Source organism: Neovison vison, chromosome 8 (assembly GCF_020171115.1).
Source record: "Neovison vison isolate M4711 chromosome 8, ASM_NN_V1, whole genome shotgun sequence".
Classification (NCBI taxonomy): domain Eukaryota; kingdom Metazoa; phylum Chordata; class Mammalia; order Carnivora; family Mustelidae; genus Neogale; species Neogale vison.
The window spans coordinates 91503674-91519928 of NC_058098.1; the positions used below are offsets into that span (position 1 = coordinate 91503674).

The 16255-nt window shown below is 39.1% G+C and overlaps 1 protein-coding gene and 1 non-coding gene across 12 annotated transcripts in view; both read right to left on the bottom strand.

Annotated features, from left to right (window-relative positions):
* TIA1 (TIA1 cytotoxic granule associated RNA binding protein) overlaps positions 1-13604 on the bottom strand; it is a 33913-nt gene extending 20309 nt beyond the window's left edge. For 2 of the 11 annotated variants that reach the window (XM_044261321.1, XM_044261315.1), the window contains exons 1-4: positions 13338-13589; positions 11717-11821; positions 3061-3157; positions 137-235 (exon numbers count right to left, since the gene is read on the bottom strand). In XM_044261321.1, the coding sequence (XP_044117256.1) occupies positions 137-235; positions 3061-3157; positions 11717-11769 (249 nt within the window). In that variant the 5' untranslated portion in view covers positions 11770-11821; positions 13338-13589. Of the gene's footprint in view, positions 1-136; positions 236-3060; positions 3158-9913; positions 9961-11716; positions 11822-13337 lie in introns of those variants that run through there. The other 9 variants (XM_044261323.1, XM_044261320.1, XM_044261322.1 and 6 more) reach the window with 7 other exon arrangements.
* Positions 13605-13907: 303 nt separating this feature from the next.
* TRNAG-CCC lies at positions 13908-13978 on the bottom strand. The gene has a single exon. It is a non-coding gene; the product is annotated as a tRNA-Gly (tRNA).
* Between the last annotated feature and the right edge of the window lie 2277 nt (positions 13979-16255).

A 16255-nucleotide genomic window follows, 5' to 3' on the forward strand; every position in this document is an offset into this window, starting at 1 on the left:
CCCTCTGCCCTCCCTGCCACCCCCGCTTATGTGCACTCTCAATAATGAAAGAAAGAAAGGAATAGTAAAAAAAAAAAAAAACAACTATATACAACTTAAAATTTTCAAGTCACCTTCTTTAAATATGACAGCTTACCTTACCCATTATCTTCCGCCCATTCATAGCAGCCAGTGCTGCAGCTGCATGACGATGCTCATAAAACTCCACAAAACAATATGGATCATTTCCAGCTGTCTGTTGAAGAAACACAAAAGCCAAATTCAAGTTGTATACAACCATTACCTTAAAATTCTGTGAAGTTTTATATATCTCAAATATCAGGCCAAGGAAAAGGAAGGGGTCTAGTCCACGAGTTAATATTTAGATTAGGAAGTAGACACTTCAAAAAATTGAATGGTCTTAAAGAACACTGTCTTCTTCAACAAGTTATTCTTTACTACTACATATAATTTAATCTTATATTAATGATTATCCTAATTGTGGATGGATGCATATAGAAACCATACACACATTCCTCATATAACTATTTCTTTATGCTACAGATGTTAGTGGAGTTTGACTAGACTCTTACACTTTCAAGTCTCAGTACTGGCTTTTAATGATCTTTCCTTTCCCTCCCCTGTTGTTTTGTTTTTAAGGTTTTATTTATTTATTTGACAGAGAGCGAGATGGCAAGAGACAGAACACAAGCAGAGGGAGGAGAGGGAGAAGCAGGCTTCCCACTGAGCAAGGAGGACGTGGGACTCAACCCCAGAACCTTGGGATCATGACCTGAACTGAAGGCAGACGCTTACCAACTGAGCCACCCATGATCCCATCTCCCTTCCTGATAAATGTTACCTTTTACTGCTATCAATGTACATATATCCTTGCTGCTTCTAACTTACTAAGTAGCAGAAAATATCAAGCCAACCTTCTTAAACCTATTTCAGGTTCTGAAAACTGAAGAGGTTTTCCGATAAACAAAGTTTTTGGAATAGGTTTCAGAATGTGGACTTTCTGACATCAATTTTTTGCTTATCATCTCTTAAAAATTCTCTTTTCTGGTGTTCCAAGTAATGGAGGTCTGATAAGTGCAGAGCTTGGATGCTTTATTGTAAATTAAAAAAGGAAAAACACCCCATATTTTATACCTATCTGTAAAATACAAAATGACTTGGACTCCATTTTTTAAATCTTTCCATAAACCCCTAAGCAAAATTCAAAATTTGAAATAAAAATTTAAAATTGAATGACATTAGAATAAAGAAATACTATTTTGTTACAAGGAAATTAATCGTTTAAAAAAGTCAATGGCAATGATTTTTAAGAATGTTAGAGTGAGGAGGAATTTTTATAATTTTATAATTTTTAATACTGAGACAATCGTTTTATTTTAAAAATATTAAAGAGGGGCGCTTGTATGGCTTAGTCGGTTAATCATCCTACTTAGGTCATGATCTCAGGGTCCTGGGATCAAGCTCTGTGGCGGGCTCTGCACCTCTGCCTGGTGGGCACTCTCCCTCTCCCTCTCTAAATTTAATAAATCTTTAAAAATCTTCAAAAAAAAGTAAATAATATAAAAATGTTTTAAAAATTACGTAATTCAAACTAACACTACACTTAATGGTAATTCTATTACAAAGGTCAGTGTTGTCAAACATTAGAACGTGGTTACATAAAGTAGCCTAGATTTCAGCACAAATGAAAAAAGAATCTTAATTTTACATAATTTGTACCCAGAAAAAACTGCACCTGTTAGATAAAAAGATCTAAGCATTCATACTATCAGCCTTCATACTCTAGAGTATAAAATTCATATCTACGAACATCAGTAAAACAGTCCAACAGTATAAATAGACTGGAATTTAGACTTGTCTTTTTTTTTTTTTATTAAAGATTTTATTTATTTATTTGACAGAGATCACAACTAGGCAGAGAGGCAGGAAGAGAGAGAGGAGGAAGCAGGCTCCCTGCTGAGCAGAGAGCCCAATGTGGGGCTCGATCCCAGGACCCTGGGATCATGATCTGAGCCAAAGGCAGAGGCTTTAACCCACTGAGCCACCCAGACGCCCCCCCCCTTTTCTTTTGACAGAGAGAGAGACACAGCAAGAGAGGGAACACAAAGCAGGGGGAGTGGGAGAGGGAGAAGCAGGCTTCCCGCGGAGCTGGGAGCCCCATGCGGGGCTCGATCCCAGGACCCTGGGATCATGACCTAATTCAAAGGCAGACCCTTAATAACTGAGCCACCCAGGTGCCCCTAGACGTGTCTTTTTACACACACTGTGATTCAGGATTAACAGCAATTACAGATGAATGATACAATGTTTTTCTATATGGTAAGGTCTGACGGACAGGAACTGCCACAATGCAAGAAAAGCTTTAATCAGGGCATTTAAAGGTTAAAAGCATACCCACACACTTAAACACTTTCACAGTTTATTATTTTTTTTTTTTACCTAATTTTCCAATGTAATTGTAATAACTGAATTCCAGATTAGCCAATCAACTGACACCACATAAGAAAAAATACTGATACCTCAATGTACCTTAAAACAAGAGCCTACATATAGTTCTTATTTGCTCTAAAAATGATTAGCTCTATTCTCTTCCTCCTTTATTTATTAGTAAAATAAGCTAAACTCAGTGGCTAAGACTGACTTAAATTCACTAAAATTACTAGGAATTTAGACTATATAAAATTACTTAAAAAAAAAAAATGAAGACCCTGCAGTTTTTAAGTTTAATTTTTTTTTAGTAATCTCTTCACCCAATGTGGAGTTCAAACTCATGATTCCAAGATCAAGAGTCCCATGCTGTTCCTACTGAGTCAGTCATGCACCCCTATATAAACTAATTTAAGAGTTCCTGGAAGAGAGGCACCTGGCTGACTCAGTTGGTAAAGCATGCAACTCTTCACCTCAGGGTCATGAGTTTGAACCCCATGTTGAGTGTAGAACATACTTAAAAAATAAAACTGTTCTTTAAAAAAAAAAAAAAGAGAGAGAGAGTTCCTGGAAGTAACAGAGTTAACTAATCCATTAAAGAGGAAGAAAGTTAACTAAGTAAAATACCCTTACATCCATAATCATTTTGCAGTTTTTACAAGGTCCAATCTGGCTAAACAGCTGGAGAATTAGAGCTTCTGTCACATCTCTGGAAAGGTTGCCGACATATCTGAAACACAAAGAAAAACAACTTACCATTTTAAATTTGCTCCTTTGCATCAGTTTCTAAAGTTGCTTACTGAAAAAGAAACCTGGGGAATAGACAGATCTCTGCATTGAACTACACCACCGGGAACAGGTTCCAAAAAAGTTTGCCAAAACTTCAAAATTTCTTTCAAAGCAGACACATGACATGCTACTTGTAATCTCATGGACATCAGTAGTAAAGGGGAATCCCGTGTGTGTGTTTATTTAGTCAAGGTTTTGTAAAATAAGCCTGGTGTTTCTAAGTCTGTAGGCTTACCTTAGGAAGATCTGCTTTCAAAAACTCTCAAATGAGGACATCTGGGTGGCTCAGTTGGTTAAGCAGTCTGCCTTTGGCTTTGGTCATGATCCCAAGGTCCTCTGAGTAAGTCCCGCATCAGGATCCCTCCCTACTCAGCAGGGAGTCTGCTTCTCCCTCAGCCTGCCTCCACCCCCTCATACAAGCACCCGTGAGTGCTCTTTCTCTCTCTCACAAAAATAAAATCTTTAAAAAATTTTCAAAAGATCTCAAATGAGTCATCAGATGCATAGAACATTTAATACAATCAATCTTGTGAAGCTTTAAAATTATTACTACTACTTCTTCAGTATTACTGAGCACATTAAAATTTCCTCAGTTTTTAATCCACACAATTCCCTTTACACTGTCCAATTTAGGTATACTTTGGTTTACACTGTATATGTGTGTGTGTGTGTGTATTTAAAGATTTTATTTATTTAATTGACAGAAGAGAGCCAAGAAGAGCACAAGCAGGGGAAACAGTAGACAGAGAGGGAGAAGCAGGCTCCCCACAAAGCAGGGACCCCTGATGTGGGGCTCAATCCCAGGACCTTGGGATTATGACCTGAGCCAAAGGGAGACACTTAACCATCTGAGCCATGCAGGCACCCCCACAATAAATATATTTTTGAAAAATCATGGGTAAATTACTTATTAGGTATTGCATATGGTCACAAAGGGATGGGAAACCTTTCCATGAATATCACTAATCAGTGATAAGAGTAAAAGTGGAGAGAAGGATTCCAGGAGAGACTTTAACAGGTAATAGGCTTCAGTGACTAACAAACTTAGTATAAATACTTTATTACAAAACCACACAGCAGGGGGCCCGGGGAGTCTGCTACTCCCTCCCCTTTGCCTGCCACTCCCCCTGCTTGTGTTCTGTCAAATAAATAAATAAAAATCTTAAAAAACAAAAACCCAAAACCACACAGTAATTACCTCATGTCCTTATTCTGAGTATCCATAATTAAAGGGAAAGAATAGGAATTTATCGTGCTTTGAGTAGAAAACTCCAATGTAGTATTTTTTTTTTTTAAGGGATAGCATAATTTCTTTTTTAGAGGTTTTATTTATTTGACAGACAGAGATCACAAGTAGGCAGAGAGGCAGGCAGAGACAGGAGGAAGTAGGCTCCCCGCTGAGCAGAGAGCCCAATTGGGGGGGGGCCTCCATCCCAGGACCCTGACATCACCACCCGGAGCCAAAGGCAGAGGCTTTAACCCAATGAGCCACCCAGGTGCCCCAGTTTTTGTTTTTGTTTTTAAGATTTTATTTGTCAGAGAGAGAAGCAGACTCTGCAGAGCAAGGAGCCCAATTCCGGACTCGATGCCAGGACCCTGGGGTCATGACCTGAGCTGAGGGCAGATGCTTAATCGAATAAGCCATCCAGGCATCCCCAGTGTAGTATAATCTAATAGCTCTAGATGATGAGGGAAAAACTCCTTTACAGAAAAATGCTAGTCAATAAGTGTAGAGAGAATTAAATTAGTAAACAATGCAAAAGCCCTACTGAAATGATTAATTCAGGTAAGAATCATTAATAGCTACAAAACCATTAGGTGAACCGACTGTGTGAAAATGGTATTTGCAGGGTGCCAAAGTTATTACACAGATTACTGAACACTGCAAAGGGAAAACTACCTTAAAAGAGAAAGCTTTGTATCTTTTACCCGTGATCGAACTTTAAAATCGTTTTTATAGATAGACATTTCCGTATACAATATATATCATACAGTATCACCTATGAAGTATTCATATAAAAAAGTCTGACTTGAATCTAATTAAGCGTAAACTTAAACCCAAGTTGTAGAATACTGGGGGATGCCTGAGTGGCTCAGTTGGTTAAATGTCTGCCTTCAGGTCAGGCCATGATCCCAGTGTCCTGGGACAGAGTGCCACATCCAGAGTCCTTGCTCAGTGGGGAGGCTGCTTCTCCCTCTTCCTCTGCCCCTCCCCCTGCTCGTGTGGGCACTCTCTAATAACTTTAAAAAAAGTTTATAGAATATTGGGCATATAAAACAATTATACAAATTCAGATGGGGAATATAAGACAACTTGATCTCTTGAAAAAAAATTGTCCTAAAAAAATCTTTAAAAAGAGAGGACTGTTTTTGATTAAAAGAAACCTGAAAGACACTGATAACCAATGCAATGACTAATCCTTAACTATAACCTAGATTTGGGGAGAGGAGTTAACTTTTTCTGGGAGAACTCTAATTAATCAATGTAGAAGGAATGAGGAAAATCACCAGAAAGCCAAAACAGCAGTAACTGCTACTGGTGAGATCCACCCATGGATCCTCAGTTGATGCAAATTTTAAGGAGAAATAGGGTATGTGTAGAGCCTCAGAGTGCCTCCTCTAAAATATTTAATGATTGGTTTTTAACCAATATGTCCAGGGCACCTGGGTGGCTCAGCGGGGTAAACAGCTGCCTTCGGCTCAGGTCATGATCTCAGGGTCCTGGGATCGAGCCCCACATCGGGCTCTCTGCTCAGCAGGGAGCCTGCTTCCCTCTCTCTCTCTATCTGCCTGCCTCTCCGCCTACTTGTGACCTCTCTGCCAAATAAATAAATAAAATCTTAAAAAAAAAAAAAACAAAAAAAACCATGTCCAAACCTCCCTCTATGAAGTGAAGCTTAATGTCCCTCTTCTTGAGTGTAGGTTAGTCTTAGTGACTCAATTCTAATTAACAGTGTTGAAGAAAAAAAAAGGTAGCCATTGTATAATGAAAAAATACTACCCTCACAAGACTGCCACAGTCATGAAATGCATCCCCTCACATATTAGAGGAGGGTAAAGAGATAAGACAACGAAATGCAATGTAGGATCTTGGACTGGATCCCAGAATAGAGAAAGGACATTAGCAGAAAAACTGGGGATACTGGAATAAACCTTGTAGTTAATAGTATTGTACAATGTCAATTTCTTACTTTTGGTAACTATAACGCAATTTTGTAAGATGTCACCATTAAGGGAACCTGGGCGAAGGTTATATGAGAACTCTGTACTATCTCTAGAACTCTTCCATGTCTATTTTCACCCGACTCTTCATGCCTGTAAGAGAATCTCAGAACTGCTTTATGTCTAAATGAAAAAAATGGCTCTAACATCTATTTTGGTAAAGCTCAACATTCTAGCATCAATTGGGCAGTATTTAGGGAACGGAATTTCTTTTACTCTTTGCAAAACTGTCTAATTTTCTGAGAAATATTTTGAGTGATATTACCTACTTGAAGATAAATAATTTTAAAAATCGACTTTAAGGGCGCCTGGGTGGCTCAGTGGGTTAAGCCACTGCCTTCGGCTCAGGTCATGATCTCAGCATCCTGGGATCGAGTCCCGCATCGGGCTCTCTGCTCAGCAGGGAGCCTGCTTCCCTCTCTCTCTCTCTCTGCCTGCCTCTCTGTCTACTGGTGATCTCTGTCTGTCAAATAAACAAATAAAATCTTTAAAAAAAAAAAAAAACGACTTTAAAAAGCACTAGGATTTGTATTACTTTATAACTGTTTACTCAATGTGACCTGTGGTATACTTGTAAACTCCAGGAGCCTCTATCAATTAACTCTACATATACCTGTCTAGAGAAAAGCTCTTCAGGGGGAAGTTTCACAAACAACTTGCTCTCAACCGTCAACATCATTACAATAAACTATGAGTAACATAATACGTTCAAATCTAAGAAACCAAATGACAAAATCTTTTCCCTTCTCATGCAAATAAAAAAATCCATTAGTTTTGCTTTTCACCAATAAGTTAATACCTACTTCAAATTTTTAGAAGCAACTTAATGTTACTACTTTCCAACTCTATCTGCTAAATAAATTAATTAATTGGAAACGGAGAACCCAAATTTGAAAACTACAGATTCTTTTTATACTCACCATAGTTTCAATGGAAGAATAAACAAGTTTTTTAGTTTGTAGAATGCACTATACTTTACAAAGCTCATTCTCATCTTTATGTACCTATGTTTCTTTAGCTGTTCCATACTTTGTTACATTCTATTGTTTCTGAAGCCAAAGGATTTCCAATTAACAGCACAGATGTGTTACAGGTACAGTGGATTATTTTTGGGGGGGGGTGTTCTGAATCCTCACTCTATGGCAGAGGCTCACTTCTCTACAGAAACTGAAAAGGCTTGATATGGTTCTGTAGTCTCCCTTACATGTGATCCAGGTTGGACCTGAACACAGAAGACAAAGAGAGGATTAAAGAAGCAGAGACAAAAGAAAATACATTTTGGTGGCAAACAGCAGTGGAGTCCCAGGTCCAGTGAAAGTGGAAGCTGTGGTATTTGGTCCTCAGTGGATGTGGTAGTAACATCATTTCTGGGACAGTCTGTGCCTTGGTAAGGACTGTGGGCCTGACAGCCGTCTTGTTTTCCTGAACATTTGCTAAGCCAGGTTCTATAACCTTCCTGTAAATGTGGGAGTATCCAGTATCTTTTTTTTTTTTTTTAAGATTTTATTTATTTATTTGAGAGACAGAGATCACAAGTAGGCAGAGAGGCAGGCAGAGAGAGAGAGGGAAGCAGGCTCCCTGCTGAGCAGAGAGCCCGATGTGGGGCTCGATCCCTAGACCCTGGGATCATGACCTGAGCCGAAGGCAGAGGCTTTAACCCACTGAGCCAGCCAGGCGCCCCTCCAATATCTTGATTTTATAAACAGCTTTTATGCTTAAATTTTTTTTTGCTTCCTGCATTAAAAAAAAAATCCCAACTGATAAAAAAACATACTGGAGCAGGGGCAAGCCAAGATTCCCTGTCATGTATACTAGACCACTAAATAAAAATGTAATTTTCTTACATTTATGCAAGTTTTTTAAGAAGATTTTATTTATTTGAGAGAGAGACAATGAAAGACTACACGAGAGAGGAGGTCAGAGGGAAGCAGGCTCCCTGTGGAGAGCCCAATGCAGTTCGATCCCAGCACTCCAGGATCATGACCTGAGCCGAAGGCAGCTAGCTGCCCAACCGTGCCACCCCGGTCCCTGCCAAGTTTTTATTTTTCAAAATGCTTTAAAAAAATTAAAATAGGGGCGCCTGGGTGGCTCAGTGGGTTAAGGCCTCTGCCTTCGGCTCAGGTCATGATCCCAGGGTCCTGGGATCGAGCCCTGCATCGGGCTCTCTGCTCCGCAGGGAGCCTGCTTCCTCCCCTCTCTCTCTGCCTGCCCCTCTGCCTGCTTGTGATCTCTGTCAAATAAATAAAATCTTAAAAAAAAAAAAAATTAAAATATCCCTTTTTAGCTGTTCCACCACGGATTAAAGTACCCCATATTGATATTTATTGTATCACCACTGAGATTATGCCCCAATCTGTGCAGAACTGTAAAGAGAGGAGTACAAGAGACTTAACTGTTGAAGCAAACAGACTTCCATGGACTAAAAAAATGTCTTCCTTGGGTAACTGGTATATTAGCTAACAATACTGGGGGTTTTTTTGAAAAAGATTTTATTTATTTGACAGAGAGAGAGCACAAGCAGGGGGAGCAGCAGAGGGAGAAGCAGGCTCCCTGCTGAGCAAGGGAGCCCAATGTGGGACTCGATCCCAGGATGCTGGGACCATGACCTGAACTGAAAGCAGGGGCTTAACTATCTGAGCCACCCAGGCGCCCCAATTAGCTAACAATACTGTATCAATGCAGTCACCTTAATAAGACAATTGTATTGTGGTTATATAAGAGAATGGTCTTGTTTTTGGGAAATATATGATAAAGTACTTAGGTCCGAAGTGTTCTTTTCAAATGGTTCATCAAAAAAAGAGTATCTAAATAAGGCAAATATGGCTATGGGCAACTGGTTATTAGCACACAAAAGGTACCTAAGTCCTCAACGTAGTATTTTTTTTTTTTTAAGATTTTATTTATTTGACAGACAGAGATCACAAGTAGGCAGAGAGGCAGGCAGAGAGAGAGAGGAGGAAGCAGGCTCCCTGCTGAGCAGAGAGCCCGATGTGGGGCTAGATCCCAGGACCCTGAGATCATGACCTGAACTGAAGGCAGAGGCTTAACCCACTGAGCCACCCAGGCGTCCCTCAAGGTAGTATTTTTGTTACTTTTCTGGTTTTTAATTTTTCAAAATAAAATGCTACCTGGGAAGATTCAATGGAAAAGTCATTAATGGTACCAGTTAACAGTTGGCAGTTCTGCCAGGGATAGGATTTCACATCAATTTAATACATATTTTTGAAGCTGATAAGTAAGTTCAAAGAGTTATACAATTGGAATCCAAAACCCTTAAAATATTTTTATTGGGGTAGCTCTAGAAAATCTGACAGTCTAAATTTACAAAGAAGAACACTGTATTGGGTTGTGAGCTGCAATCACTGAATAAAAATGCAGAATTTGGTATGAAACTTCTGTGAAAATGAGTGAAAAGCATAAATAGGATTTTATGTAATGATAAATACCATAAGAGTAGAGATTTTCAGTGGGGTACCTGGTTGGCTTTGTCAGAGGAGCATGCAACTGTTGATCTTGGGGTCGTGAGTTTGAGCCCTAAACAAGGAGTAGAGATTACTTAAACTCTTTTTAAAAAAAGGGGGTAGACTTTCATTTTTACTCATACTATATATTTAGTGTTGAGAGCCCTGCCTTAAACATTTTAAGTATTCTATAAATAACTGTTAAAGAGTTAACTGTACTCTCTCAGATTTACTTTTGAATATTTTCAAACCGTTTAGAAATTACCAGTTTCGCCTGATTCTAATTTAGGGGGAATGTGTATGTCTTTCATTGATTATGAATTTATCTACAATAGTAAACGGTACACCAGCATCATCAATTTACTATTATATTAACAACTGTTACTTTTCTGATAGCTGAAACTGCTGTTTTTCATTAGCTGGCACCTCCTTCACTTGGGAGATCAGACCATATACATAAACCAGACTGAACAAATGTATATTATGATACACTCCAAGACATCCTAAGACATCCATGCTCTCAAGACTATTCTCATTTTTACTTATATTTTGCAACAAACATTTTATTTCTTAAAATTTTATTTCTAAGTAATCTTTACACCCGAAGTGGGGCTTGAACTTACACAACCTGGAGATCAAGAGTTCATGTTCTACTGAGCCAGCAGGCCCACCCCCCAACACACTAACATTTTATTTCATTTAAAGATTTTATTTATTTATTTATTGTCAGAGAAAGAGAATGAGTACAAGTGGTGGGGCGGGGTAGCACCAGGCAGAGAGAGTAGCAGCCTCCTCACTAAGCAAGAAGCCTGATGTGGGACTCCATCCCAGGACTCTGGGATCATGACCTGAGCCAAAGGCAGCGGCTTAACCTACAGAACCACCCAGGAGCCCCCAAACTAACATTGTAGATGACTGATAACGACAAATTTGTAAGCAAACCTACTTACTGACTTCATTCTCACACCTCACATCTAGTCTATAGGTAATTCTTTTTGCTTTATTTTCAAAATATTCCCCAAATCAAACCACTTTTCATAATATGTCCCCAAAGTCCTGCTGACAAGGAACTGAACACTGGCAATCTCTAACTTAATGCTGAACACTCATCTGTGACAAATGAAGTTATCTCCTCTGAGCCATTTATATACACAGGTGATACTGAGATTCGACCACCTTTCCCTCAAAAATGTAAAAAATCTTGACTGATAGCTTGGAATTATACCAGCTTTAAAAACAAATTTACTGATTACTTACCGTAGACTAAACACTGCTAAGAACATACTGAAAGACCCTGACTTGCAGGTCATTAAAACAAATATTTTATATAAAAAGTAAAAACACCACTGGTAAAACAAAACAATGCTGGTAAAACTTAGTGATTTACACCTACTCACATTTAAACAAGACAGGTTTCACTGAAGAATGAGGAGTTTTGGTTGAGGGAGGTAGAAAGGAGGGAGATAATAAGCAGTTAGAACATGGACTACTTTAGGGAAGAGATTCTTGGATGGGGTGTTCTAGTGAAGAATACAAAGCACAGTTAGCAGTAAGAGTTAAAGAGAACAGCAGAATTGCAGGATGAGGAACAAAAAGATATATGACCCTGGGTGACTTATTTAAACTTTGAAGCTTAGCTTTTCCCGAGTTGCAGAATGGACCCTTTATTGCAGAGTTCTGATGAAGATGAAACAAGCATGTAAAGCATTTAACACAGAACCTGGTAATCAAAACATTCAGTAAGTGAATAAAATTTCTTTTATTATTTCTCCTGCAACAGTTGGTCCCCTATCCCCAAGCTAGTACAATTTAACTACCTGCTTTTGTAGACTGGCCTGAGAAAGCTGAGGTTGTCTTCATTATTTGACATTCCCAAATCAACGTAATAAAAAGGTTAAGTTCCCAGATATTTCTGGCAGTTTCTGAAATTAAAAATTTCACAATCATGTAAGAATCTTAAATGTAAAGACGTTATAAAAAATGATCAGTGCTTAATCCAATATTCTGCTGGCTGTCATACTTCTAGAAAAGAGTAAAGGGAAAAAAATGATTTCCATAAAGCCTATGAGGCTAATAGTTGTTCAGGGAATATTAATCTGTAGATATAATCTTTCAAGAAAACAAGGGACACCCACTAATTCTTGCATCCTATTAAAAAGACAAGGTAACAGATTATTAGATAAGCTTGCAAAAAGTTTACTAATCTCTGAAGAAACAGGAGTGACTGTTTTTCACACAGATAAAAACGGACACTTTTCAGGGTATAAAAATAATCGATTACGTTTTCTTCATAACAACTGCAACATAAAAAGTTGCAGAAAGAAATCTAAAACTGTATTTTTAACGCATGGCGTTCTCAAATCGCCAGTATGCTAAGAATAAAAACAAAAAGGTCAAAAACTCATCAGGCCTTTTCTCCTTTTCGAGAAAAGCAACAAAGACAAGATCACCTCTTCTGAGAATACTTTGGAAAAACAAAGGAGAATGCTGTGGGGGTAGCTACTCCACAAAGAAAATATCCCCAGCTGAGATCACTTAACACTAACAACTCTCAGAGGTGACTGAATCTGTAAAGGTATTTATCAACTGTTGCTTCATAAAAACTGTCCGCTCGTTCAGCAACGTGTCAATCACTAAAGTATCAAGCGATGATAAAAGTGTATCAAATCCACTTCCCCTCGACTGAGAGATTTATAGATACCTCCGGGTGAGATTTCCATTAAAAAAAAAAAAAAGAAAGGAAGGAAGGAAGGAAGGAAGGAGAGACAGACAGACAGAAAGAAAGAAAAGGCAGTTTCAAAATCCTTACGGTGCCGGGTTTTCGGCTTTTTGGTCGGGGGAGGGGTACTACAAAAGGAAAGCCAGAGAGGTTAAAGAAAACTATTTGGCTTTTTTCCAGCTGGCAACTGCGAGAATAAAGTTTATCTCACTGAAAACCGAGCACAAGCAGCCTCAAGAGAAAAACTCCTATCAGCGAGAAGAAAATGAAAGGAACAGGGAGAGTTTCTGGAACAAATCAAAGTAAAATGAAAGGGCCGGCTATAAAGATCAAGAGATTAATCAAGAAGCGGGGAGAACGGGAAACACACAGAAGGAAAGCATTGGACAAAAAAGAAGGTTCACCGAGTTCTGAAAAGAGGTTTGAATGAAAAAGTCTTTTCCCCAGGCCTAGGAGCACAGAGGGCCCGCGGTGAGGCCAAAGGCCACGCTATCTCGTAGTTAAGGTGACGGAATTAATTAAAAGGGCTAAGCCCCCCTCTTCCTCCACCTTGTCCTCTCATAGCCCGAGGCTCCGTCCCTAAGCACCCAGGTGTGCGCCAAGAAGAGCCAAGATATTGAGGCGTCCACGGAGAACAATAGGCTGGGGAGCGCGCCGAGCCGAGGCCTCCCTCCGGGACGACCACCATCCCGCCCCCCTCATCGCTGCCCCAGACTCACAGAGTCTTGGGCATCTCGTCCTCCATGGCTGCTGCTGTCGCGCCGGCGCCTCGGGGTCCAGCTCCCTAATCTTTACTACCTCCCAAATCTTTTGAGCGGTTATGGCTGCGGAATAGCGGGGTTTCTCGCCTGACCGGAGGTTACTCCGCCTCCTCCTTCCGCGGCAATTACACTAAACGGCCGGGCGCAGCGCGAACAATGAAGCCCCAATACAAGATGGCGGCGAGCCGGGAGCTCAGAAGCAGCCAGCGAAGTGACCCGGACCGCGCAGGCGCAGAATAATCTTGCACTTTCAACCTCCCTCAAGCCATAGGTTCACTTGTTGCGCAGCCGCTCTTCTAGCCGACACCATGGGTATAGCAGACTGCGCAGGCGTAAGAATTAACTCTTTCAGGAGTTGCGTAAAGTTTTTTATCTTCAAGCTCCAGATTCGAATGTTTCAACAGTGAATTATAATGAAATAGAAATAGTCACGGAAATTAAAAATCTCCAGTGTTTCGTGAGGAATAAAGATTTATTAAAACTATTCAAATCACCTCATTTTGTCGGCGGCGGGAGTGAAAAAGGAGCTGCGCCGCCCGGGAATCGAACCCGGGTCGCAAGAATGGGAATCTTGCATGATACCACTACACCAGCGGCGCTGATGGCTTTTGCTTTCCCCAAAATATCTTAGAGCAAAATGCAAGCAAACGTTTGTTGCTATGTGAGGATTTATTCATTTAAAAATAAAGTTTATTAAGAGCCTATAATCTACTTTTCGTTGATCTAAGGAAGGATGTTATTTCATTCCAATACAGTTGAATGGCTCTTCTTAATCCATTAAGTTATTGTTCATTAATGTTCATTAAGAAGACTTTGTCTTTAGTAACCAAACTTTGGAGAGCCAGGAAAATCTTTCCAGGTATTTTCATTTCCTTGGTATACTCAGTGCACTTTGCAAATATTTAAGAAATAGTTATTTAAATAGTTATGCAAATCGGTCAAAGAATTCTAAAACTAAATGAGTCAGAAGGTATATAAACTTCAGTCCTCTGGGAAGGGGGTGGAAATCTCAGGACTCCGAAATGTGTGTGGTTCGGTGGAAACATTATGCATTTCGTGTTGCATTTTAGAAATTATGTGAAATATTTTTAAACACAGGAGAATGTACACATCCAAAACCGAGATGTCCTCTTTAGAGTAGTTTCTTAAAACTATACCTTTAAGATTTCTATTTTGGGGATTGTCTTTAGAATCTGGGGCTCGTTCTTCAATTTTATTCAAAGATGCCAAATATGAGTCTTTTGAGGCTGAATAAGACAGGTGTTAATAGTGGATAAAATTTTTTAAAATAGTGTTTTGAAGTGTACAGTATAGTGGTTTTTAGTTTACTCACAGAGATTTGCACCATCACTATAATCAATTTTAGAACATTTTCATCACTCCAAAAAAGAAATTCTTACCAATCAGAAGTCACTCTCTATTGCCCATCCCACCTGACTTCCTATAAAATACTGATCTGTCTATAGATTCGCCTGTTCTGGGAATATCATATAAATGGAGTCATGCAATATGTGATTCTTTGTGACTGGCTTTTTTCACTTAGCATTACGCTTTTATGGTCCATACAAGTTGTAGCATGCATCACTATTTCATTCTTTTTCTTTGCCAAATAAAACTCAATTGTATGGATATAGCACAAGTATCTTTTAGGCTTCAAAACCTTAATGAAAACTTGATTATTTTTTATATGTTTTAAATTGTTATATATGTAACATTATGATATATGTATGTTATATTTGTATAACAATATAAATATATTACTTACATTAACATATATTATATTGAATATAAATATATAAAATACATATAAATATGTAATTGTAATATATATTATATATACTAACATATATGTTATATATTGAAGTTTTAAAGTTACAAAATTAATACAGGCTCACTATCACAAATGAAACAATATACAGACACCTGAGTGGCTCAGTCAGCTAAGCATCTGCCTCTGGCTCTGGTCGTGGTCCTAGGATCCTGGGATTGAGCCTGCTTCTCCCTCTGCCTGCTATTCCCCCTGCTTGTGTACTCTCTCTCTGACAAATAAATAAATAAAATCCTTAAAAAAAAAAAAAAGTGAAGGGGCACCTGGGTGGCCAATGGGTTAAGCCTCTGCTTTTGGCTCAGGTCATGATCTTAGGGTCCTGGAATCAAGCCCCACATCAGGCTCTCCGCTCAGCTGGGAGCCTGCTTCCCCCTCTCTCTGCCTACCTCTCTGCCTATTTGTGATATATATATATATATATATATATATCTCTGTGTCAAATAAACAAATAAAATCTTAAAAAAAAAGTGAAACAATACAGATAAGTAAGGAAAAGACTAATTAATTCTCTCATTATCCCCCTCTTGATGTAATTAAAATGCTAACAGTTTAGTCAGATTAATCATTAGGCTTCCACATTGTAATCATACAAATGCAAATGTATTTGAATGCTTGGGATTTTTATTTTATTTATTTATTTGACAGATAGAGATTACAAGTGGGTAGAGAGGCAGTCAGAGAGAAGAGGAAGCAGCTGAGCAGAGAGCCTAATGTGGGACTCGATCCCAGGACCCTGAGATCATGACCCAAGCCAAAGGCAGCGGCCTAACCCACTGAGCCACCCAGGCACCCTGGGATATTTATTAAAAAAACGTCATTATGGGATGCCTGGGTGGCTCAAGTGGTTGGACAACTGCTTTCTGCTTGGGTGATGATCACGGAGTCCCAGAATCAGTCCTGCATCGGGCTCTTTGCTCCATGGGGAGTCTCGTACTCCCTCTGAACTCTCCCTCTCATGCGTGCTCTTTCTCATAAATAAAATCTTTAAAATAAGTAAATAAATAAATAAAATTTTAAAATGTGGTTAGGGCACCTGGGTGACTCAGTC